Source organism: Saccopteryx leptura, chromosome 4, assembly GCF_036850995.1.
Source record: "Saccopteryx leptura isolate mSacLep1 chromosome 4, mSacLep1_pri_phased_curated, whole genome shotgun sequence".
NCBI classification, from domain to species: Eukaryota; Metazoa; Chordata; class Mammalia; order Chiroptera; family Emballonuridae; genus Saccopteryx; species Saccopteryx leptura.
Window position 1 is genome coordinate 136,045,239 of NC_089506.1, and position 27,479 is coordinate 136,072,717.

At 34.6% G+C, this 27,479-nt stretch overlaps 1 protein-coding gene across 12 annotated transcripts in view; it reads right to left on the bottom strand.

The window, feature by feature from the left end:
- Window positions 1-236: 236 nt before the first annotated feature.
- SSBP2 (single stranded DNA binding protein 2) overlaps window positions 237-27,479 on the bottom strand; it is a 406,179-nt gene continuing 378,936 nt past the window's right edge. For 6 of the 12 annotated variants that reach the window (XM_066381777.1, XM_066381775.1, XM_066381779.1 and 3 more), the window contains 7 exons: window positions 27,211-27,246; window positions 25,348-25,402; window positions 21,672-21,742; window positions 18,340-18,418; window positions 14,671-14,699; window positions 8,157-8,255; window positions 237-865 (listed from right to left, as the gene is read on the bottom strand). In XM_066381777.1, coding sequence (XP_066237874.1) covers window positions 836-865; window positions 8,157-8,255; window positions 14,671-14,699; window positions 18,340-18,418; window positions 21,672-21,742; window positions 25,348-25,402; window positions 27,211-27,246 — 399 coding nt within the window. In that variant the 3' untranslated portion in view covers window positions 237-835. Of the gene's footprint in view, window positions 866-8,156; window positions 8,256-9,719; window positions 9,881-11,101; window positions 11,385-14,670; window positions 14,700-18,339; window positions 18,419-21,671; window positions 21,743-25,347; window positions 25,403-27,210; window positions 27,247-27,479 lie in introns of those variants that run through there. The other 6 variants (XR_010751123.1, XM_066381778.1, XM_066381773.1 and 3 more) reach the window with 6 other exon arrangements.

A 27,479-nucleotide genomic window follows, 5' to 3' on the forward strand; every position in this document is an offset into this window, starting at 1 on the left:
TATCATGTAAGACAAACAAATCAAGAATTCCCTCTAAAGCAGTTACTACCGAAATATACTGTTAGGTCCCAGTTAGGCTTTTGTTGAAGTATTTTTTTTTTAAACAAAAGGTACAAAAATATTTTCACTGAAGGTAACTGAGAAATTGTTTGATTTGACATAAAGATGAAAACACAGTTGTTTTCTCCTCCTCCTCCTCCTCTTCCTCCTCTTTCTTCTTCTTCTTTTTGAGACAGTACACTTTGTGATTCACAGGGTAACTTGTATCAGACGCAATTTAATGAAAGCTCTCAAATAAGCAATTTTATTCCTATCCATGATTGCAGACATTTACAAAACCATAACATCTGAGTTCACCTTAAAAAATAACTTATATAAAGCAGTGATATACACAGCACAAAATAGTTCGGGGGGGGGGGCAGGAGCAACTTTGAATAATTAAAATGTAAACGTGAAAAAAAGGATGGAATAAAAGTCCCTACTTATTTCTACTTAAGATGTCATGTGATAATATTTTACAATGTCCTGTGGGCCAATGTATGCATGTGTATATGTCCATATGACATGCACATATACAGTACATCCTCTTTCCCACACATATACACACACAGACAAGTATTTGCAGTTCATTTTATGCCGCTCCGTACAGTTGTTTGAATCACGTTTGGACCCGCTTTCTTCACAAAATAGGGGAGAGAGCAGGAAATAAAAAGGTTGGTTTGGTATGACTGAGATTTCTTTCTTTAACTGTACACTGTGATGAGTGATTTTCTTCCCTAGCAGTTCTGTGAAGGGCTGACTCACTGTGGTTTTCATGAAGAGAGTTGATAATGGATCACACACTCATTGTCATGCTAGGGGAGTACTAGAAAGAAAGAAGAATCCATATTTTAACAACAATTCTTTTACAGACCACTAATGTTCTTTGCGGTAAATAATAGTAACTGTGAATTTTAATGTTTTATAATCTTTTATGCTCAAGATTCTAATTTAATACAATGTGAAAATAAGAAACTACAAAAAGTCAATTTACATAGAGTTGACTTCGTCCTGACATTTCTTCTGGAAAGTAACCAGTCACATTATCTCCCAGGATTTAGATTGATGATAATTACCAGTCCCTCAGCCTTCTCCTTCCAGACAGACTCATGTTTCATGGGCACCTGTTACAGTTTGGGTAGACCCAGTCCAAGGCTGGATTATCAATAAGTAAGTATGAGGGTAGCCTTGCTCTTGACTAAGTTATGCAAATTTGGAAGGTTACCTAAGCCTGTGCTTCCTCACCTGTAAACTGGATTCAATAATAACATCCACTTTAAAGGGAGTTTGGAAGGATTAAATATCTAATCCTTAAACCCACATTTTTATTGAACACACAGAAAGTGCTCAGTGAACATTTGATTAATAAGGGAAACAAAGCAGCACCACAACTCCCGGCCCTGAGGGATGACCAGTAAGCACTCAGAATACTTAAGAGTCTACCTATACTTTAGCATAAACATCTTTCCCTAATCTAATCTCCATCCAGTCTTTTCTGGGTGGGAGCAAGGCCTTGTCCCATGTTACATGTTACTTAGTGCGATGAGGGTGACAACTGGTAAAAGGCGAGGCTTCCAGAAAGTTGGAGTGGTCTCAAAATTACTGAGAGAGGAACCAAGAGGAATTATTGATAATTATGCCAACCTACCCTCATATTCTTAAGGAACAGACTGTGATAGAAAATTCTAGAGCAGCACTATCTAACAGAACTTTCCTCAACAATGGACATGTTGTAAGACTGTCCTGTCCACATGGGAGCCACCAGCTACACGTGGCCCCTGAACACATGGTATGTGGCTAGAGCCACCGAGGAACTAAAGCTCCAATGGTATTTATTTAAGTTTAAGTATCCCCATATAGCTAGGGCCACCATTTGGATAGCACAGTTCTATATTCTCAGGGTATACTTTAATACATGTGGACCCTGAAATACTGTAAATGTTTTCTTAGAAACCTACAAGGACTAGGGCAAAAGAGAATTCCTTTTAATGTGGAACAAGGCAGGTAAAGCCAAGGGGACTGGTTCCAGCCTGCAGGGACTGGACTGGGACAGTGAGGGCCCAGGGAGAGGGAACACTGACTTTTGAAAAAGGGAGCGGATGGAACACAATGAAGTGAATTTCATATGAGCTGAGGTATTTCAGGAACCAGAAACCAGGTAAAAGGTGTATGTTTCAATACGGATTAATTTATTAATATAGAGAAAAGGAGATCCTCCACAGGAGAGCACAGGGTGACATTGGCTCAGCTGGCACAAGTCTGGACAGAAAGTCATTAGGTGTAAATCTAGGGCTCAAATAAAAAAACATGCATTGATACTGAATAAAGGTGGGTGGCCAGGCCCCAAAACAGGTCACTGAGCCATAGGGAGGATCATTCATCTTTTAAACAAATCAAGAAAAATCTACTTGTTAATCACTTAGCCTCAAATTCCCTTTCGGTAAAAGAAAGCTAAATGACGTGTTACAGACTCTGTATGTCGTATTACAGTGAGCAGGGTGACTGAAAATGGAGACCACCAGAAAGAGAAGGAGGGTTCAGTCTGAAAGAAGACTTCTCCCCTTTACTGTTGCTAATGGCAGCAAAATAGCAAAGCAGACCAAAATGAAAACCCAGTAACAGCAGGCACCAGGACTGAGGAAATGGAGCTCACCCCGACCCCGTGCTGGAAGGGGAAAGACCCATTTCACCAGCAGACACCATGCAAATCACCCACTGTCAGTAATGTCAGCAAGCTTCAATGAACTAGTCACGGCTTTTGAGGAAAAAAAATTATATTTTGACATTTGACTTTCAGGGGTAAGAATAAACAACAGGAAAATAAATGGATACGAAGGTTTTATTAAAAGTAGGAAAACTTAGAGAATATGGCAAAATAGGCATAGAAAAATTTAATCTATGCTTTTTATAGTTATTGTTATTTATAATAAGAATGGTGATCCAATCAGTGCCATCCAACAGAACTTTCCGTGATCATGGATATGTTTTCTGTGCTAATACAACAGCCATTAGACACAGATGGCTACTGAACTCTTACAATGTAGCTAGTATAATTTAGGAATTGAAATTTTAGTTGTATTTAATTATAATTATTTTAAATTTAAATAACACAGCCAGATTATTAATCATTATTTCTAGACAAAGATTGTATTGGGTATACTGTGCCAATAATCTAAAAACAGTAAAAGATACTAAAGCATTTTAGAAATAACTTCAAAGGAAATGTCTAAAAAAAATTTCCTTGGAAAGTCATAATGAACTCTGGAGATCAACTCATTTAATGCACATTCTGAATCACTGGGATTTAAAAGTTCTTGAATGCCTAATTTCAGTTTATTCACATGTCATAAATGTCAAGTAATGTCAGGGAATGCTGTTATAGATATCTTTATTATAGGCTTCATTCTAATATACATTTTTAAAAGCATGGCTCTATGTAGATAAATACACATGCACATTCTCTGCACGTCAAGCAGGATTGTTGGTTGTTACCATCTCATCACACTGGCAATTAAGATTTTTAATCTTAATGGTGACTTTTCAAATGTTTTACAGAAAAATGAAAACTTGTTACACATTCACTGAGAAGTTAGGAGAGCTAGGCTCATCCAGGGAGGAAGCTAAGTAGAAAAATAAGGTACAACAAGAAAGAAAATCAGGGTCAGAGTCAATCAGAAAGGATGGAAACAGAAGCTCCAAGCAATGCAATACAGAAAAATGAGCAAGCATCTAATATTTAATGTCTGAATAGTACAAGCAACTAACTGTAAAATGATCCTCTACGTGTATTTGGTGCAGAATAAAGGGTGACAATGATGTGTGAGTATCTACATGAGCAATGTGCTGTGTGTACTGTTAAGGCTATAACCTGCTCATCTGCTGCTGCCTTTATTAAAAGTGCTTCAACTACATAAAATTAAGGGACATCACAAATTTTCAAGAACAACTCACAGAATGTGCATGTAAAAAGGAATGTCACTATTGGTTGCTATTCTTCAGAGAAGAAGAGAAGTGGCTTCAGAGTTTTCCAGAACTAGAGGAAGAGTAGGTGTTAAATGGAGTAGCAGATTTAGAGACGTAAAATATTCATGGTTCATTGTCCTGAGGCCACACTGCAATGCTTCAATACGTGAAGACATTGTAATGTTCGCGTCAGAATGCAGGGATATCAGATTGCCCTGTTTGAAAACTATTCTGAGTCTAGTTCTCCTCAAGCAGATGACAAAAGGGTTCTTATAAAGGTGTTGACAGCGTTAGTGTTCAGTTTAGCGGAAAAAAAAAAAGGTAAAACCTAAAAGTATTATTTTAAACACATACTAGCTTGTTTTACCTTTTTATGTAAAATCTATTTTGAAATGACATGTCTTGGTATGTACTAGAGAATTTGTGATTTTCCCTTTATAATACCCAGTTCATGCACCATAAAATCCATCAGAGATGGCCATTAAATCCTTGAACAATGTGCATAAGTTCCTGTTTATACACTTCAAGAACACTTAAGACTCACCATATTTCTAAGTATCTAGATAATATTTTATTTTCTTAATGAGAGCTAAGTATACTGCAGCTACTGTGAGCTAAACTAAAGTGAGATAAATATAGTGTATATGTGACTATGCAAAAAAATTGTCCATATGTGATTCCTTTACAATAGCAGAAAATGACATAGGCAGTATGTGTAAGAGGAGATAATCTTGTTTATAACTCTTATTTGACCCCATGATTTAACTATCATGTTTGCTCAGTTGATTACAGTGCAATGCCACGGAGAAAATATTCTGTTAAACTAATTCATGAAATAAGACTGATTTTTTTACTTGAGAAGCATGAAGCACTATTTTTTTGAACTAAGCCTTTTTGGATTCTGTATTTTCAAAACCAAATATTTTATAGAGTTTACACTAGGGGGCATCTCTGTTTCTAGAAATAAAGGCCTTGTTTACAATCTAGAAAACAGAAGGCTGAAAATAGTGAAACATTTTTGATTCACACTTTTCTTTGTAAAGCATGTTGGCATTGCAAGGTTTCCGACTTCAGGTGGGGCATCTTTGTTTCTACGTTAATTAAATGAAGTAGCACATGTGAAGTGACTAGTGTCCACATAATGAGCACTCAATGGATGTCTGCCTCCTCCTGAGGTTTAACTTGCATATAAAGACTGACAAGTCCTCAAAAGGCAGACTGCTCAACAACATGTGCTTTTCAGTTATGTGCATTTTAAAAACACTAGAATTTTGCATAGTCATTTGTTGAAAAAATGCTTTTCTTTTGAATTCATTAAACAGTTATGTTTTTCCTTGATTATAGTAAAGATAACTTATGGGAGATACCTACTCTATTTCTTCCTAAGGCCTTATGTTTACCAGCAAAGAAACCTCTTTTGTCTTTCTTCTTCTCTGCTGTCATTACATCATCTTTTAAAAAAGTCTAAACAAAAATATGTGGTGATGTGATAAAGAAAATCACTGATATCTATGACACCATTCATAACAGGGCAGGCTCCTCACCAAACAGACAAAAGGATGGAGCTGCCAGCGGACCTGCACCTAAGGCTGCCTTCCTCCAGGCGGTGGAGGCGTTTCTCAGCCACCATCCAATTATTTTGCCTTTTGCGGTTTTCTAGTGGGGACAGGAGAGACGGAGGCAGAAGTAAGGTGGGAACTTTTGTTTTCTGCTAACTCAGAGCAGTCTGGCAGTTTCACTTTTTCTTGGCCCCGAGGGTAGCTGGGCCAGGGGTCAGGGATGGGCGAGGCCCTGGTCCAGCTGCTCTCTTGTCTGTGCAGATTCGCAGAGGGATCTGTTGTTTTATGTGTGCATATTCCAGCTGGGGTTAGAGGGTAAGGCTGGTACCTATTCTGCTCAAAGAAGTTTTTAAAAGTCCTGTGATACCTGATTTTTTGATCCCCATGAAGAGATTTCTGGCGCCAGCTGAAGCGGCGCCCTCTTCTGACTGTTAAACAAAGCAGCGGCAGTAGCAAGTGGGGGAGGGAGGAGAGGGGAGTTCCTCTGGAGTTCAAGTCGTGTGGAAACTTTTAAAAAAGGTTTTCTTATCCAATTCAAAATTAATAATTTCCTCTATGCTTCTAAAACACCTGGTTTATATCTACAATAGTACTTATTAATTTTACACATGGTTGAATTAGTTGTCTGAGGATGTTCTCCATATATAGGATTGTAATCTTTGAGGTAGGGATGTGTTATATTTATCTCAGAATACTTTGTCCTTAAACTAGTGCTTTGCATAAAGCAGGATCAATAAATGTTGAACTGAACTGAATTAATTATCATATACCTCACTGAATTATAGCATTTTATTGCTGGAAAAATTAGCAGAAAAGGAAATAAATGTGTTTAATTAAAGTAAATATTAATTAATTAAAATTAACTAATTTGTCCATAGTTATACAACAAAATAGTGACAGAATTAGGGTCTAAAAATGATTTCCATAACCTTAAACATTATGACAAACTACATATAGTTTCTCATATATTTCCTATCTCCTCAACACTGATGGGCTGTTCTTTTGATTTTAATATGATATAAATTTTTATTTATACCTTCTTTGTCCTCCCTGACTGTTTCCAGTTGTTTGTATGGAAAATAATATAATAATTAATAAATAACAGGACAAGATTAAACTGTTTCACATACTCACAACGGTAAACTGACTTTTGCCCCTTAAACATATAAATATAAGGTCTACCGGAAAGTTCTGTCCGTTTCTATCATAAAAAGTTTCGACACATAAGCACATGTTTATTTGGCACATGTGTGCCTCTCTATTTTTATCACTTAATGTATACACACTGACGTAGCAAATTAAAACAAAGTTGATTCACATTAGTCTTATGTGTGAAGCGATAGTGTACCCATGGCTACTGATATATATAACCTTGAAATAAAACAGACAAACTAAAGACCAGCATAATTTTATTTATAGCTCTAACAGAAGTAAAGTCTAAGATCAGGGGAAGTCTTATTCCATGCAGAGGCACTAGGCCAGTACCAAGAAGTAAAAGAATCCACAGAACACTCAATCTTGGGTTCCATTTTGGAAAGCAGCCATTTGTGCACAAGTGGTTATGGTACTAGCCACTGCTCAAACTTCTGATGGTGTCACCTCTGGTAAAGGTTGAATTAGGGAAAAACAAGGTATTTTTTTCTTCTGATTCTGTTTGTAGTTTGGTAGATACTTCATAATCAATTTAAAGATGGCAATACATGTGTGGAGGCACTGACCCTATGAATATGAAATTAGCCTGGTTCTGATCCTTTATACTATATTCCATCCAGTAGTTCTTAGCAGAAAATGTGCAGCATCATCTCAACAAAACTTTTTCACATTCAGGTTTGCCCAGCCCCACTCCTGGAAATTCTTATTCTCCTAGGTCTAGGAAGGGTTCTGGTAAACTCTATTTTTAAAAATTCTATAGATGCTTCTAATGTAAAATATTAGTTTAAAAATCATTGTGTTATGTAATAACTTCTTGAGAAAAGATACCATAATTGTTTTTTTGGTCTCTCCAGGGCCTAGCATAGCCCATGATAAATGCTCAGTAATTGTTTGTTAAATGAACAAATGAATTTTATTTCTTCTCTTTGCTCCTGTCTACTTCTATGGAGATATGGAATGATACTGCCTTTGCTTAACATTACTCACTCAGAAAATGACTTGGGTAGCCAATTCAGGTCAAATGTATAAAACAGGTGAACAGAACAGGCAGGGAGGTCTAGTGACAGTAAAGACATCATTTTCAGAGCTTTAAGGACAGCACTGAGAACAGACCTGGTTTTGAAATGATCCAAGACATTTTTGTAATGTGAGAACTAACAAAAACTATCAAATATGCAACCTACTTCCAGTGTGTTCCTTAGCAGCGGATGTTTTCTATAAGAAAATAAGCATTATAATCTTTGTTTTTGTAAGTATGTACATGGGAGTAAAAAAGAAAGTTTCTAAAATTATTCCAAAGAAATTCCACTTAATTTTTTAACTTTTAAAAGATCAACCTATTGAACTCTAAACAGTTGTAATAATGGCTTTATGCATTAAACCTAACAGAAGAGCTTCAGAAATAAAATCTGGTTATAACAATGTAGTTAAGGGAATACTTACACTCTCACTCTGAAAAGGATTTAAGAAATTTCCCCCCATTTCGCTATCATCCCTTGGAGTGCCCGGTTGATTACTTAGGCTCATATTATTGGGAGAATTCTGTAAACAAGATTTAAAAAACAAGGCATTGTTGAAGATTTTAATTTCCCTTTTGCATTGTACCGTTTCAAAAATGGAATCTACAGCAGCATCTCTGAGGACAGAGCTGACCTGTGATTCTAACCTTAGACCATGTATTCTAGTTCATTCTCTGAACCTTGACAAGTGCTGATCATTTCCCAAATGAAAATTAAAGCACAGACAGAACACCTGAAACAACCTACCGAAACTTTTTTTCTTAGTCTCAGAATCAATATTTATTCAATTTCCCACCCTCAGCTTATAGAGTTCCTAGAACTCCGGAGCGTTTAAAACCATTCCCAGCAGGGGCATGATGAGGAGAGCCTACCACTAATCAGGCATGATGGACAACTTCCCTCGTTAATTTTCCTAACCAAACTTCAAAAGGTCACTGTTCTCATAAACATTTCCCTTCATGTCCACATGGAATTTGCACAATAACTCTACTTTAACCATTATTTTTCTATGAATCATAGGGAAAAAGGAAGATAGTAAATAACTATAGTTAAGAACAAGAGAAATACCTTAGGGCCCAAGAAGTCAATGTGTACTTTTAGAGGAGAAGAAGGCTCTCGGGTAAACCTGCTTGAGAACCCTTCTATCTTTTGTTTAAAAGTAGACTTACTTTGAAACTTCCTTTAAGATAAAATGGCTGATAGGAGCAATCTCATCAAATACTAAGTTAGCAGTATAACACTTCATATTCTATTTAAAATCGCTCGTTTCATTATGACTGCACCATATTAGCCTGTGAGATGGTCTGAGGTTCTACGTTTATAGGATATAGTGCACAGAACAGCACTGGCACTATATCCTATAGCGTGTTCACACAGTATTGCAACTGTGACTGAGGGACTCTTTTGAGGTCCAATTTATCAGCTTGTAAAAATAAATTTGAAGGTTAAACATTTTTATTTGTTATTTCAAGTGGGAGAGTTTAGATTTTTTATCCTAAGCCACTGACATTGTATTCTCTAATTTTGAATAAGATTTTAGCTGTTTAAAAGAAAATTGCTCTGAGGATTTGACTTAATTAAAACCAAGTTATGGTGTAAAAGTTAAAGTCTCATGAATGAGAATATGCAATTTAAAAAAATCTGGTTAAATGGTAAAGCAGATCCAGGCTGATGAACAGGTGGAAATACAGTTTGTCCATGGTCCTGCTGTGCACCCCACAGGGAGGGTCTGACAGCAGGGCTCCCCTGAAACCCACGTGCTCAGTTTGTCAATGAGCCACATCAGCTGGGGAGCCCCTGTTTTATAGCATTAAGATAACTAGATAACTTTTTTTAAAGTAAGTTTTTCTCTAAAAATGTTAGTTTCCCAAGTATATAGAAAAGCAAATGTACTTTGAAGTGAACATGGATAAGTTGGTTTCCTGAAAAAACAACAACCCATGTAAGTAAAATTTAATGAAGTGCAACTAACTAAGCTATAGCTTATTCACTATTATCAACTAATCTACTGTGTTGATTCATTCATTCCACTGAAAATCGGAATAATGCTGACTTAGCTCAAAAAGAAAAGTAAATTTATGCATGTATTGTAAGATTGACCCAAAGTGTATGTCCTTTTGGTGAAGGCATATTTCTGTCATTCCACACCTGTGGAGAAATTGATAATCTTAGGTTAAAAAATAATTTAGCATCTACATGAGGATATGTGAGGATGCATATGGAAGCTGAATCCTTCTATACATGCAACACGCCTATGAAATGAGCCTGTCCGTCCCAGTGCAAGTCACATGCTCACTAGTACCTGAGGTACCCCGAGAAGAGCCGTGGGTCTCCGGTTAGGCTGGGGTGTTCTCAGACTCTGCCATACTTTTGCCATAGCTCATTTCTTGATTTATAATTTTGAAAGTTTAGCTAACTTCAAATTTGATCCCCGACTCAAAGTGTTGTTCTAAAAATATTTATAAGAATATTTAGAAGAAATATTTATAAAACACTTTCAGTCTTATTATTTTTGTTTTTCATGCATTCTTTTCATATCATGGTGACTTAGCATTATCTTCCTTTTTTGTGTGGGGTTATAGAAGAGCATTAAACAGGAGAGTAAAAGGACACATTCAACATACAAATGTGAACGTATATCAGATCTCTGAAACTTACTTCTATCTACCTCACTGGGAAGAGCTGAAAATCTGGAAATGATAAAAACAATATTTGAAAAATCTGAAGTAATCTCTGCAAAATGTTGTAAAAACAACAAATGTTTCTCAGTGGGGCATCTTGAGAAGATTGTGCTGTCCATGATCATCGAGTGACATGATGAAAATCAAGTTACACTTATCTCATTTAACTGCAGATATGTTTGTGTGCAGTGTCGAGGAGATTACGGTTGGTCAAAAAAGTTCTCCAGTTGCTTGAACACATAATTAGGGAGTACAGAGCACAAAAAAATACAAGAAAAAATTATGTTTTAGCAACATTAAATATTTTGATTGCATTTCTTACTTCAGTTAATGTGTACCTTATTCCCTACTTATGCTCTAAGAATTTAACTTGAAAAGTATAGTTAAAATTATATTGATCCCATTTTCAAGGGATTTTATTACATTCTTCTTCAGCCCGTCTTCAGACTGGAGTGTTTGCCTTACTGAAGTTATGACATCATATACAAATGTCACACACGCGCTTGTGCGTGTGTGTACATACACTATTTCTTCTGGCTAACACATTTAATTCGTTGAGCTCTCTGTTCTCTGACTTTATCTTGCAAGGGTTCTTCCATATTATCTCTTAATTAATAAGTTATTGTTCCTTCTTCCATCTATCCCCACAAATTGTTCTAAAACTTTCAAACTGCTGTTAAAAAAAGGAACACTTATAGAAATTTTGCCCCTATCTATAATTGGAAAAAAATAATATTGACAATATTCTAAGTTCTTTGGAAATGAGTTTGAAATTGATTTTTCGCAGGCTGCCAATAACAAGGTTTCCAGTGTTGTTTCTGACTCTGCCGTCTACCCAAAGAGCACACTGCCAGTCCAGTTCTCCGAGGGGCAATGCGAGCTAGAGCTCAGGGTCCCAGCCGAGATGGTGGCCGAGGTCTGGAGGGGTCAATCTGTTCTCCTGAGAATGGTGTGGAAGACCTAAACTGGAACTAAAGCTCATGAGGTTAGAAAGCTTTAGGTTGGAAAGATTCCTTTGATAATTTATTAAGCATGACATGATCAGGTCTTACTTTCTCTGACACTTTTTTTTCCAAACTCAAATATATAAATTTTGAGTATCTTAATGTGAATTGCAGAATTTATTTAGGTGAGTTCCTTCTAATAAAACAAACCATATGCTCCTTTCCACCCTCAACCCCTAAAACAACTCCAAGGCATAATTTTGTTCCACTGATTAAATGAATGACTTCTCAGCTGCAAAAGGAATAACAAGAATTTTACATTTCATTAAAAAAAGGCTCCAAATTAAAGGTGAATTCTGCATTTTGAGAAAGATGCATATGAGTTTTACTAGGTAATTCTCAACTGAACAAGCAGTAATTTTAAAACTCTTCATTTGGAGAGTCGAGCTCATTTTGCCAGTGGAACAGTAACAGCAAAGTGGAGTTGACTGTGGGCTCCTAGCCTTGCCCACAAAAGATAGTATGATGAGGAGAAAGCTACGTGGCACCTGTGCAGTGCTTCATAGCATTTAGCATACATCCACACTTGATTCTCAACAATTTTATGAACCAGGTAGGGAATGAACTACAAGTTCTATTTGAGAGCTAAGAAAACAAAGCCTAAGAAAAACCAAGTAATACATTGTCAAAATGTATAATAGAACCAAGGTTTCTGGTTTTCAATTTAGTACTCCTTACCTTACCTAAAAAGGTGCACAAAATGGAGAATATTGACAATAAAAAAAGAAAAAGAATTGAAATATACTAATAAATATTTAATAATGGAACAAAAATTCTTTTTAAAATATGTAATACAGAGGTTTGACAAAACACAGGTTTATTCGGGAACTAGGGGTGTAGCTGGAGACTTAAGACAGAATTTGAACCAAGTTGCTAAGCAGAACTGGTCAAGATTATCTTCTGATTCACAAACAAGGATGACTAGAAAAAGAATAAGATGGAGAGGAAACAAACCCAGGAAATGAGAGAAAAGGGAGGAGTTTTGTGAGATATCTGGACAGGTGTTGGAAAAGGAAGAAGGTGGAGAAACTGATTTAGTGAAAATGTGTATAGGTTGGAGTAAAAGACAAGTAATTAGGCTGTGAGTGGAAAGAGGTGAGGAGAAAAATAATTGGGTGAGGGGGAGTTGGATACACATGATGCTGCTGACTAGAGAAAAAGTGACAGTCATGTACAGATGTGACAGACACCAATGGTGTGACCCCTGGAGTGCAGCAATGCAGACAGTAGCTGCTTAGGAGCTCATGTGAAGGCGGGTGTAACTCGTCATTTCTAGTCCATTGTTAAGTGTATATATATTACTTGGAAATAATTATTATGTTAATTTAAATGTATTTTCCCGGTGCTTTGAAAAAGTTTTTCCTTGTTGTATTTGTTTGGTCTCTTTAGTCACACTGAGCTTCTTGAAGCAGAGACCTTAATGTGTTCATCTCTGGATTTTGAGAGCCTTGGAGCAGTTTACTGAACGAAGAAACTGCTGCCTAAATACAAACCATTTGAGGACAAAGATTATGTTTGTATTTGAAGAAGTCTTTTATTTCCCCATATTGCAAAAGGCAATACCCAGTATACAAAAGTACACAATGGGTGGTCAATTAATGCTTAAAGAATAAGCAATACTCCATTAGGCCAGAGAATGTTCTTAGCAGGAGGCACAGTGTAGTGGAGAAATGTGTCTCTGGGAGGAGTGGGAAATAATCACAGGAGGACCACAGAGAACTGACATGAGGGTAGATTAGAAGACGGTATCTAGTTTGTTCTTAGAGCACTAGTTAAAAAATTTAAGGTACTTTATAAATTACCAAGTACTCTCTCATATAGACTTCTGTTTACATCTATCTAATGTATAAAATTATGAAGTTGTTGTTAAAATTTTAGAAAAATGGCCTTAATCTGGATGATCCCACTTTTGTGTAAGGAAGGATCATCTTTAGATCCTAGACTATGCCCCTCAAATGTAACATTAGAAATTACACTGGTACCCACAGAGCACAGTTTGGCTAACATTAGTTGTTGGATAACTAAGATGGCTGATATAATCCTCATCCTCTGACTTGTAAAGAGCTTCCCAGAGAGGAAGCTCTAACGGAATTATACAGTGACTGATTTTGAAAGCAGGCTTTTTGAAGGCTCAGCTAATACTACTTACTATATTTCTCACAGGAGTAAGGTAGGACCCATTTTAAATATTTACCTATTTTTAGAAAAGAAAAAAATCTTCCTGATTGTTCCTAAACACAGACATCCAAAGTGTACGTAGAATTTATAAGCCAGGCAATGTAGATTTAATGTCAGAATGCCTATTCAATCTACTGCTCTCTTTTTTTTTATTCCTTTTAGCTTCAAGTCTTAATTTAAAAGGTTTTGTAGCTCAGTCTTATTTTCTTTGGCATCAGGAATTTTACATTATTATACATGAATATAAATTAGAAGTAGAATTAAGAATAAAGCCATCTTTAATGAATTTCTATATTTACTGATATAAAGTAGACTTCTAGGAGAGACATTCTGTGGTAGTTACTAATTAGTTCTTATCAGCCATTTTAAATATATTTTTTCACCCACAGATGACTATTTTAAATTCATCATGACCTAAAAAAGTATTTAGGTACTCTTCTTCAAAAACTATAAGGCACCTTTGCAAATGATTAATTTTTGATACTAAAACTAGTGAAGCACAATGCAGATACATGCTATTGGAAGGCTTACTTTCCTACTTGTATTAACAGAATTTTCTTCTGATTATTTTCTTATTATTATTTTGAGGAACTAGAATAATGATTGAGGACATCAGCATTGCCTAATGAAGGTATGAAAAACTAATGAGATGTGTAAGGGCGTTGCCCTTATAACATATAATAATTACCTTTTTAAATTTACCTCTTATGTTTCTCTAGACTTCTTTACATTTTTACAAGATTATCTGAATCTAAAACTATGCCAGTTTGCTTTACAGATCCGTAACATCATAACATGATTAAAGTGATTACTACTTGGATATTCTTTAACCAGGCATAGAACATCTTGTAAATGAACCTTAGCATGTTTAGGAACATCTGTAAATGATTCATTTTTACCTTTTCCCACAGACTATATATATTAATATTTTAAACTTGCAGTTAATTATTCTTGACCTTCTACTTTCAAACTCTTGTTCAAGAACAAAATACATAGGTTAGTCTAATAATCTTAATGAGAGTTCTATGCAAAATAAAGTATAGACAAAAAACAACATAGAATGCACAGTACTCACCTTGGAAATACTGTCCATATCTCCTGAGCCTGAAACAAATAAAGAATGCCTTTATTAGGTACTTATTCCATTTATAACTTAAGTACTTCTTTAATATAAATAAATGTAGCATAATTGATGTATTTTCCAGTGTACATCTCCTGAATTTTTAAACTTTAAAAAATCCATTTTTTACACTGTCTGGTAAATAAGCATCATCTGATGGCAAATTCAGGGGAGAAGTGTTCCCAATAATTCAGGTTGTTTGGTAATGGCAAAATGAAAAAAAAATGATTGTTATCATAAATTCCTTGAAAGTAAAATAATGGAGAGATTTATACATATTACTAAATTCAAATTTTTTAAATGTACATATACGTACGTGTATGTGTATATGTGTATGTGACATTTGGCCATGTGTATATGTACATGCGTAGGTGCGTGCATATGTACATGTATATGTGAGTGTGTTTGCGCAAAACTAGAGTGCAAGAGAGAGATCTCTAAATATATTTCCTGAAATGCTGCTTTAAATCTGATAAAATATAAAATGGACATTTGCAACAATACTGTACAATATTCTGAACCACATTTTAGTGTAAAAACTCTATTGGTAATATGACATATTTGACAGCAAGCAATACTCATGGCAATCTATCAAAAGTAAAAATGTCTTCAAAATATTACATTGTTTTATCTTGATTTTTATGAGAAATGAACAACCAATACTAGTAAAGAAGAAGAGATATATATCCCACATAGATGGAATACAGAACTGAGACTTGTGGACCCAGATACCAGTGAAACGGTTCCCTGGGTGTGGGGAGAGGTGAGTGAAGAGGGACAAGTACGATGACGAAAAACGATTTGACTTTGGGTGATGAATATACAACATAATCGACAGTTCAAATGCTATAGAGATGTTCACCTGAAACCTATGAGCTCTTATTGATCAATGATACCCCATAACATTTAATTTAAAAAGTAATAAACCAAGAAATGGAATCATAGATTATACCTATTGGTATAAATAAACAATGATCAGATCTTTGCCTTAATCAATATTAACTTAATTTTAAATTATTTTAGCAATTAATTTCCCTGGCATAAAAACATTATAATGTTTTAATAGTACAGTATTTAGTCAACAGTCACAAATTAAATTTGTAAATAAGCAGGCATAACAAAATGTTAAATATTGAATGTATGTGTGTAACTGTGCTCATAATAGAAAGTATATAGAAAGTAGTAAGCCACATGCCAAGCATATGTGAACTTTCTACAAATTCTATACTAGGGAATAATATGACTGAGAATCCTCTAACTATGGCCAAATGTCATCTATTTGTGAATAATTTTATAAATTAAACGATTGGAAAGCAAATTATTTTGCAAGAAATGGAATGGCACTGTGCAGTAGAACTTTGAGAATGGTGGAAATCGTTAGGTTTAGGTTCAGGGCTCCTTTAAATCCAAATTCCCTTCAAAACTCAAATTTCCCTCACCTAGCTTCCCACTAGGACTCAAAACAGAACATTCTCATCTCATATTGTGAGTCTGTAGTTAATTTGCTTGCTATTCTCTCTCTTAATGACTACCTGGCCTTTACTTTGAAATGTAGCAAAAGTTTACCTTTGGAGGAATATCAAGGAAAGCATACATTGGGAAGGGACCTGACAATTAGGGGGTTTAAATCACAATAGTTGTTTGTAAAAGCCTAGCTATAGACCCAAGGGTGCCAGGACCCAGATGTTCCTGGGAGATTCCTGGCCTCTGCTGTCTTCAGATTTACCAAGGACACCAGATAGGATGACGCTGATTAGGCCGCAGTTCTACATCAGAAAGAACTTGTGTTTCTGTAGCTGAATTCCCCTCTTCCTGCTCATCATTAAGTCAGTGACCAAGACCACAAACCAAGGTATGCTGACCTGAGCATGTCCAGGTGCACACAACCCCATGCCAGCAAATGTCTGCAGCAACCCCTTTATCTAACGCTCCCTCCCACAGCTTGGGGCTGACACCCTCTGTTGGTCTTAGCCTGCCTGCACCCAGGAGCTCTTAAAATATTTATTTTAGAACACACTAGCCTGTGCTTTTAGTTAGGCTCATGGTTTCTGCCTTTTAGAAATGTTTTCTGTACTGTCTATTATGGTAGCCATTAGCTAGATGTAGTTTAGATGTACACTTGATACATGGCAGTGCAACTGAGGAACTGAACTTGACATTCTATTTATTTTTAATTGAAAATTAAGTAGTCACACATGGCTAGTGGTTACCATAATTGGACAGTGCAAAATAAATATGGATCCTTAAAAGCAGAAAAATCTACCAATGTGTTGAAAATAGTTTATTATTAAGTTTATATAGCTTTTCAGAGTATCAGAGGATGGCACTTCCTGACCTTGATGGGGTTATGCAATCTGTGTATAATCTAAGTTACTCATGGGCATAGTTTCTCCATCTAAGTAAAAGATGGTCCATTAAAAAAAATGATCAAAAACCTCCATCTCCATCATCAACTCTTGCATTAGTTTATAATAATGTTATTGAAACATTTATAAACATAAAATTTTTACTTGGTTTGTAGTGGGCTCTGTGACCTAGTGAATTTCATACTACTTGTCTCTGTTTCTCACTATAGTGAAACTTTGTGCTCACCTTGCAGATATTTGGCTTCATTTAGCAAGAAGGTGTAATTTATGAAGTATGTTTTCAACCATTAGTCATACTACTTGACATCAGCTTTATCACTGAAAACAAAAAAATGTGGGCAATATTCTCTCTTAAGAGAATCATTCAGATTATCCAGATTATCATACCAATTTTATTTTAAAACAGAGGCAAATATTAAAGTACAGAAAAAAAGTTAAGCAGTTCTTGCAAAGAGCTGAAGTTCTTTTGAGATTGTACCTATAGACCTTTGGAAACAAAGAAACCAGTTGGAAGGATATTGTAGTCCTGCAGGGGAGGCATGCATGATACACGTTCAAAACAACGTTTCTTTTTATCATAAAACACCCAGATTTTGAATAGGTTAAAGTAAATACCTGTGAATATGATCTAGGTTAGAACAAATCTCATATTTCTGATTTTCAAATACCAGTAATCTACAGTCATCATAAATAATATACTATAGATTAAACTATCAGGGTGAGGTACACACCCTGAGTTCCTGGGTACAGAATAGCTTTGCAAACTATAATATCCACTATGTATAACTAAGGTTTTTTTTTTTTTTTTTTAATAAATTTTTATTAATGTTAATGGGATGACATTAATAATTCAGGGTACATATATTCAAAGAAAAACATGTCTAGGTTATCTTGTCATTAAATTATGTTGCATACCCCTCGCCCAGAGTCAGATTGTCCTCCGTCACCCTCTATCTAGTTTTCTCTGTGCCCCTCCCCCTCCCCCTAAATCTCTCCCTCCCTCCCTCCTGCGTCCTCCCTCCCCCCACCCCTGGTAACCACCACACTCTTGTCCATGTCTCTCAGTCTCGTTTTTATGTTCCACCAATGTATGGAATCATGTAGTTCTTGTTTTTTTCTGATTTACTTATTTCACTCCGTATAATGTTATCAAGATCCCACCATTTTGCTATAAATGATCTAATGTCATCATTTCTTATGGCTGTAACTAAGGTTTTATTTTGAGTTTATTTCTAAACATCAAATTTAATATCCTTACCTAAAGAGCCATTCATGTGATGTGACTCCATCCCTCCTAATCCACCCATGGGTCCATCTGAACCAGGGCCCATTGGAAACTATTTAAAAATGAAGGAAAGAATGATAACACTGAAAACAACTGTTTATATCAATGTTACGATATCTATCTTTTACACTTTAAGGCAAATCCACATCTTATTTTCACTTGCAAGTTATAGCGATTGTTTTCCTGAATTTTTTTGAGCCAGGGAGATGCTCCGACTGAGCTGCCTTACTTCCCTGTCTCATGCTCTCTGTTTGGATCTTCAGACTAATCCTCATTCATAATTAAATTTTTCTTTTTCAGATAGCCTCAACTAGAAAGCACGTATATTCCAGTGCAAATGACATTCTTTTCTATGCGACTGACAAACAGTACTATTATAAATAAAAGGTGATTTCTACACAGTTGCTAAAAATAATATCTTAATAAGTATGATTCAATATCATTATACCAACATTAAATTTTTTATCAGACAATCTATTTTTGTTCAAATAGACATAAATAATTGCATCTTAAATACAAGGAGAGCAAAAGTAGGTTTACAGTTGTTCACAGGAAAACGAATGCAGTAATGAATAAATACTAATACAAGAATACACTGTGTTTCGGTACCCACAACTGTAAACCCACTTCTGCCCCACCCTGCACCCATAGCCGAATACAGTCAGTCATTCTTCTTGGCAGTCTCAATGATGGATGTCAGTTCAATGACAATCATTCTATGGCAGTTAAAAAAGCAGTATTATTATTTTCTTTCCGAGTGAATCTTTAGAAGCCTAATAAAAAACAAGATGTGAACAGATGTTCAGTGGCAGAGCTGGCGGTGGTGAGCTCGTGGCTTCCCACTCAGTCTTTCCATCATCTCCTTGAAATACTTTTGAGGAAATCCAGAGCCCAGTTTGAAGACAAGTTATCTATAATTATCTTATGTTTACAGTTAAAACAACCTACTGAAAACACTTGCTCTCAAACTTTCCCATGCCAGAAGCATTTCTTCCATGTTGTACAGCACAGAATACTGAATGTGGTATGTGCATGTGTATTTATGTGTGTAGATTGGGTGATGGTAGTTACTAATCATACAGGGTTTTTGGGGAAAACAATTCCTCTCAACAGACAACCTGTATACCATCAACTCTGAGGAAATTATCCATCATCTATGATCATACAAATCACATGTTTATACATTTTCCCCAAGATACTGTCAATTCTGCTTCCTAAAATTTTGTTGCCTTAAAGTACATGGATTAATATTCAGTAAACAACTTGGAATATGTATGCATTAAAGGATAGGTCAACAAAATTAACTTTGAACTTACCATTATTATTCAGCTTTTGTCAAAAGAATAGATCTGGGCTGAGAAACTGGTGAGGGTGAGGCCAGTAGTCTGTGAACTTACTTATTTGGTGTTTTCATCTGGCACCCACAGTGTTTTAAAACACAATAAGACTATAGGTATGTATGCTTGAAGCATAGAAAGCTCCAGACCTAGCACTCAGTAGGTATTGGCTTCTTTACTGCCTCTGGCTGAGATGAATAACATTAGAAAAAGTGTTAGAGGCCCTGGCCAGTTGGCTCAGTGGTAGAGCATCGACCTGGTGTGCGGAAGTCCTGGGTTCGATTCCCGGCCAGGGCACACAGGAGAGGCGCCCCTCTGTTTCTCCACCCCTCCCCCTCTCCTTCCTCTCTGTCTCTCTCTTCCCCTCCTGCAGCCAAGGCTCCATTGGAGCAAAGATGGCCCGGGCGCTGGGGATGGCTCCTTGGCCTCTGCCCCAGGCGCTAGAGTGGCTCTGCCCCAGATGGGCAGAGCATCACCCCCTGGTGGGCGTGCCGGGTGGATCCCCGTCGGGTGCATGCGGGAGTCTGTCTGACTGCCTCCCCGTTTCCAGCTTCAGAAAAATACAAAAAAAAAAAAGTGTTAATATGTTCACCTACTTTTCTTGGATCTCTTATCTTTGCATGGAGTCAGAGGCCCAGAGTGGAATCTCACTGGGTAATGTCAGCTCGGCTGCCCCCAGAAAAGACTTCAGTTCCACATGCTCTTGGTTTCCTCTGCTCCCTCCCTCTTACACATCACATTTTAAGATATGAAATTGCAGCATAGAGAACTTTTCTAATTTTTTTTCTTTTGCTGAATGAACATTATTCATTATCATATTAAATGTTCTTTAAGATCTCTGTGAAAATAGTTTTTAGACATAACTGTTAGGAAATTATTTTCCTGAAAAACAATTTATTTGAATCTATAAAGAGAATAGTGATAACTGAAAGGCAGTACTGCTTAACACATATTATGTGCAGGCCACAAATGTGAACTCACAGGAGTAACTTGAGATTCACTAGCAGCCATGTTTAAAAAGAAACAGGTGAAGTTAATTTTAGTAATGTATTTTATTTACTCTATATGTCAAAATTGTTATCATTTCAACATATAGTCAATATAAGAATTTTAATGAGGTACTTTACAACTTTTTTTTTCATACTAAATCCTCAAAATCCAGTGTGTATTTTATACTTATAGCATGTCTCAGTATGACTAGTCATATTTCAAATACAATACCATTTAAAGTTTCCCTTTGTTTTTTTCTGCTAGGGAGTTCAATTATAATAATTATTTCATTCTCAATTTTCAGTATATTTATAAAACTTCTTTTGTCTTCTGATTTTTCTTTAATTTGAACTACTACACAGATATATGTTCTATGTAACTACAGTCTGTTATGAATACTTTTTTGTTAACAGGTAGTTCTTGTATCATAGATTAATAAATTATCATTTTACTATAAGCTTTTGTGGAAAAATCACAACCATATGCTTCATTTAAATACCCAAATTCTTACAGAAGAACCGCCTCAGTTCCACATTTAAGCTCCAGATTTCAGAATCTAAAGAAAAACTAGCATATCCAACTTCCTCAACTATTGCCAAGTTTGTCAAGATAAAAAAATAAAATAGAATCACAATAAAGAAATTAATGATGTTAAAATGAGGTAACATGAACAATTATACATTACCTGTCATTTTCAAACAGTCAATATTAATTATTAATTATTTGGAATAGAATAAGACTACACACCAGCATTTTTAGTTAATTAGGTTCACTTTTACATTTAAATTATACTGATATAAAATCTTTTGTTATATATTATATATTTTTTAACCTAGAACATAGAGAGAATTTGATTTTCTTGTTATCCAATAAGTACCTAGACTATAAAATATAAAGCTGAAAGAGTATCTAAGAAATGGAATGATTAAGAGTTTGAGTCTTCAAATACAACAAAAGTTTTTTACAATTCATATTTACATTAGGCCTGTTCGGTCCAGGAGGTACTGCATTCATTAAAGTATACATGTTGTCTCCAGAGTTGGTTGAATCTGAAACAAAATACGACTTAATTAGTATCTTTCTTTATAATCTATACCCAAGTCTTCACAAAGTAATAATCAAAGATGCTCTGGACACATACACATATTAATAGCTGCAGCACTTTGAAATAGCCGTTACTAATATTCAGAAATAAAAGAATAACCTGTAAGTCATTTTCTGACTGAGAATCAATATTTTGAGGTTATAAATTAGGAATATTTACCTAATATGTTAGGACAACAAAAATCTCAAATTCAGATTTAGTAGTAGCTTTTCAGTTTTCATTGTTTCCTTAGGCTTCTTTACATCAATTTAAAAAGTAGTTTATTTAGCTAAAAATTTAGTAAAAGCTAATGAAATAGTATGGCTTAAAAAGGGAGTAGATAAAAACTATAAAATTGATTGAAAATTTTCTTAATTGAAGTAACAGCCAGCTTTCTCCAGTACAATTTTTGATGAAATATTTTTCTCATTTTATTTTTGATTAATTATAATAAAAATAATTCCAAATATATTTATATATTGATATAAATATATATCATTTTATAATATTTTTAAAAATTTATATTTTGTCTATTAGCTAACTCTAATTAAGTCTATAAATATACATTTTTAAAATGTATAACCTAGAGTAAAAAGGTAAATAATTTACATTTAGGATATATTAATTATGAAATAAGGTTTTTAAAATTTTTCTATATAGTTTTCTTAGACTATGTAATACATCTTTCTATTTTGAAAAGATGTGTTTCAAATATTTTATACTGACAGAAGGCAGAAGATAAATATTAATTGCTTCCTCATGGCAATAGAGTGGGAACTGGGCAATGACTTTTCCTTTTATTTTGTGATTACTTATTAGATATTAATAACTTTTTTTAGTGCATACCACTTATAATCTAGGTTAGATATCACATATCAGTTGTTGTAAACAGTGATCCATAAAACTAAATGTTATTTTCACTTCTAGATTAATACATCATACCAGCAATTTTCAACCTTTTTCATTGCATGGCATGCAAACTGCTAAAATTCTGCAGCACACTCAACAATATATTTTTTGCCGATCTCACAAAAGAAAATAGTATAATTTTGATTCATTCACACCAGGTGGTTATTGTGTTGGTTGTTGCCATCTTTTATGTGACAATCTAAAGGAAAAGAGGTCAGTGCCTTGGACTAAATAGTTAGTTACTGAATGTTTTAAAAGTTCTTGCGGCACTCCAGTTGAAAATTGCTGCTCGATACTATTGAAAAAATTACAGTGCCCTGCTCAGGTTGACCACTATTTGTTTATACTAAGTAAGGTTTCAACCTACCTATGTGGCCTTAACTATTTACATGCCTGTGTGTACCGTATTCCTGTCAACTGGGGTACTTGTTCTCTCGTGAATATGGTTAACCTTTCCATCTCATTGTGTTCTTTCTTTTTCCAAGCATCTTCCACCCAGTTCCCCCACTGAAATTCTACTCACTAGTCAAGGCACACTGAAAATACTACGAAGGTTTTTTTCCTTTCTCATACTTCTAAGTACATGAGTTTCCTGCACTGATGAATTGGGCTTTGCATTGCAGTTAATATTTTATCTTTTCTCCTGCTTCCAAGTAGGTTACAATAAGTTCATTGAGAGAAGGAAAGGGGACATGTCTAACTCATGTTGTGTGCTTCAGACAATAAATATCTGCTGATTTAACTAACAGAATAAATTCTATCCTATAAAAACTTACCTTTCAGAAAATCTTGGATTGGTATTTTAACATTGGAAAACTCAAATGGGTTTTCATCAATTATTAGTCTAATTTTAGTAATTAATTTGAAAGAAAAATAGGCTGTATATTTCATATATGCAGAAAGAAAAGAAAATTTATTGTTTTTTTAAGACTAATCAGAATATAATTTCATCTAGAAAAGAACAAGTATTGAGGGGAATAAAGTCGGTATTATCTAGGAAATAGCTGAGCTGACTTCTTTTTATATACAGAAAAACTTTATCCTATAGGAGGTCTTCTGGCACCTATCTTTTTGGGGTTGCAGGGGCTTTGGCTTCATATTAGAAGAATAACTGTGATAAAGAACAAGGACATAAAAGAATATGCAAAAAGGATAGAAAGACATACTGGTGGCCATTTCTGCTTGAAAGGAAGTGATTGAACTATGTATCACCTGCAAAGTTGTATTTCTCAAAAAAAATTCTTTTAGATTAAAGTATTTATTAATCACAAACTACTTTCTTAAATGTACTTCAGCAAATAGAAATGCAAATGTGGGCAAGATGTTCAATTCACATAATTCTATCTTTAATGAATTGTTTCACTTCAATAAAGATGCTCTGAGGACAGAGATCTATGAAATATTTATGATGTATTCCAGGGAGTTCATGAAGTAAAGTAAAATTTGCATTAATTATTAAATTTATGCTTTTTCTCAACTAGAAGAATTTAAAATTTAAAAATTGTTATTTATTGGTATAATTGATTATATTTAATTTCAAGCTTCCATATAGCTTAGACTTCAACAAACCAATTAAGAACATATAAATTTAACAGTGCAACATAATTAAAATTTTTTCTAGTTATAAAAATTTCCCATTTATTTCATTACTCAGAAGTAATCACTGATAAGTCAGTCTATTTTTTGTTTTCTACTTTCTAGATTTGTTATATATATTTAAAATAAAATTGTGATCATATTGTATTGAATTGTGAACATTTATTCTCCATGTAAATAAACATTCTTTGCTAATATATTTTATGTTTACATTATATTGCATAAAAATGAGTTTATTCATTTCAGTAAAATTTTTAGATTTGGTGTAAAGGTTGTGTCTACTGTTTCACTACTGACTATAACAAATGAGCATCTTTCTGAATAAATCTTAGATGGTATCTCTAACCATTTCTAGTAGTAGTATTACAACGACAAGTGGTATAAACCTTTTCATGCTCTTGCTACATGTTGTCAGACCACTTTGTAGGAGGGCTGTGTCAATGTAAACTGCCACCACTAGAGTCCTCAAGACACAATACATTTTAACAGTCTGTATTAAAGTTTCAACAGGAAAGGATAAAGTTATGTAAAATAGTTAAAATAATTACAGGAATACTTAGGTATTTTAGTTTGGAAGATTAAAAAATAACCTTTCCATCCTACAGAGTGGATCTATTAACCAATAAGTTCTTATAGATGTGTAGGATTGTAGGCAAATCTACATCTATTTTAGTAAGGTAATAACTTGATGGGTCTGATTTGCAAAATTAAACACAATGGGTCCATGGATTTCATGTGTTACTTATGCAGAATGTTTCTAAGTTGGGAGATGTGGATCTTTTCCAGTGTCAAGGAATCTTTTAGTCAGATAAATTATTGGGTAATTGATACAGATCAACACAATTTGTATCCTGATTATAAGTTACCCACACAACACAAATTTTCTAAATGCTTCAAGTACTTGAGCAATAGTTGTTTTAGATCACTATTTCTTCCTACTTGCTACTGTGATTCTACCTCTGTATCCATCAATGAGACATGAATACTAACTTTCAGAACAATTTCTCTATTTTGTGAATTTATTCTAATAATCAAATGCCAGTGTGGCTAGTTTGATTACAATACCTGCTGGACTAGGCATGATGGGTGTTCCTGGTGGCCCTCCACCTCCCGGAGGACCCTAAATAATCGTACAAAATTTCAGTAAAAATAAGGCATTTCATTAAACAATATAAGGAAAAACAGAAGAAAAATTAGACTTATCTTTATAATAATCTAATTTTGAGAATAACAGAGGATATTAACTTTTTCCATATTTATTTTTTCTAAATGCACAACTATTTTAATCTTATGCAAAGTATAGTTTAGCTTATATATGTTGAGATTGTTTTGACAAGTTTACCAAACCAATGAGCCAGTAACACTGATTTATTTTTTATGACTTAATTCATACCAGATATAATGAGGTTAAGGAGAAACCATTTAATAAGGTCATTACAAATCCAGAAAGGGAAGTAATTTATGCATATTTTTTATTTAGGTTATTGCAAGTTTCTTATATTGTGTATCAGTGGCTTTTATATGAAACTAAAACCCAAAAGATATTTATATGTTTAAAAATACATTGATTCTATTTCTTTCTTTTGTATCAATTGCAAAACTTCTGGAGCGTTGTACCTTCATATGTCACGTCAATTAGAAATGACAGGCAATACTGAATGGCGCTGTGGGTGCTAAAGCTGCAGCTACACCACCCACCTGCATGGTGACTAGGTAATTCTAAATTATTCAGCAATTTAAGACACCAAAATGGACATTTCAGGTAATGGGTTTTAGAATTTTTCAGATGTACAATAATCAAAATAACTATTAAGTGGCTAAAATTTCACTCATTCTGAGTATGTAGATAGAGTCCACTAATTATTTCTAATGACATAGGCATTTGCTATTTAATAAGCAATTTAAATTCCCATTCAAATAAACATCTCCAATTTTATAAAACTATATATATATCAGCCTTATTCTTAAGTGGCTTTAAGAAAAAAATTAGGTTTTACCCAAGTTTTCTTATTTTCATTTTTGTTCCATAAAAATCATGAAGAAAATGAGACTTTCTTAGTTTGCATCACATCAGGAAACACTGACTAAGTTCACAGGTCCAAAGCAGCACGTGTTTTTCACTATGTTCATGAAACACTGTATCTGTGGAGGGTAAAGTACTCAATGAGAGTCCTAAGTACCCCTTTTTTCCTACTCCAGTTAGCCACGACCACCTTTGAAAATTTTTTCAAAGAAGATTTTTCTTTTTACCATTTTCTCCTTGCTTCTCTGTTAGGTGATTCTCCTTAAGTAAATAAATTGTCCTCTTTAATGGCCTTGTGATGCAGCAAAATTATAATGTAGTGATGGTTGACAGGTCATTTGTAAGTTCAAGAGCTCATGTGAAATCTGCTAATTTGACTTCAGGTATATATAAATTATTTAAAAAATTAACATACTAAGTTATAAGAAAAATAAGTGCTTTCCACCTCTAAGAATAAAAAAAAGTAAAAAAATTCCCCTTCATTATTAGTAAGTATTTAGCTTTTGATTCTCTGTGATTGGAAGAGTTTATTGTGTACGTAGACTTTGTGTGTGGTGAGTGGAGAAGTAGATTATTCTCCTGAAGAACTGCCGTTTTCAGCGTATCATTGTGTAACTGGGAATGGCTTTCCTCATTAATGGGCAGAATGTATTGTATTGGCTTACAGAAACATATGCTAAAGTAAGACACAGTACTCTGGGCAGTCTTGGCCAGATTGATAATTGTTTCACTAATGAACATCAACACATGTACTGAGGTTGGCAGACAAAACAACTCAATACACATCAGATGTTCACTTCTTGGCCAATACACAGGGGTTTTTCTTAACATCTGAACAGCTATTTCCTTGCCCAAATAAAACGTAACACCAATTCTTATGACCAGAGAAACCCAAATGTACTTACTACATAATTCCCAGGAGATGCTGAGGAGTATGGTATCTGGAACGTGAACAGGACAAAGAAAAGAGTTTGATTTGTGTGGCTGTGTGGAGAATGACCTCCAGTGAGTCTAGTTTTAGACCATTCTCAAGTTTTAAAATGTATCACAAAGGACAGTGAAGGATAGAAACATTTTTTATCTGAGTGCTAGAAAACTGAATAAATACAGTATTATCTTGAATTTACAAAAAAGAGTAGGCTTTAGTCAAGAGCAATTTAGACAGAATTACAGC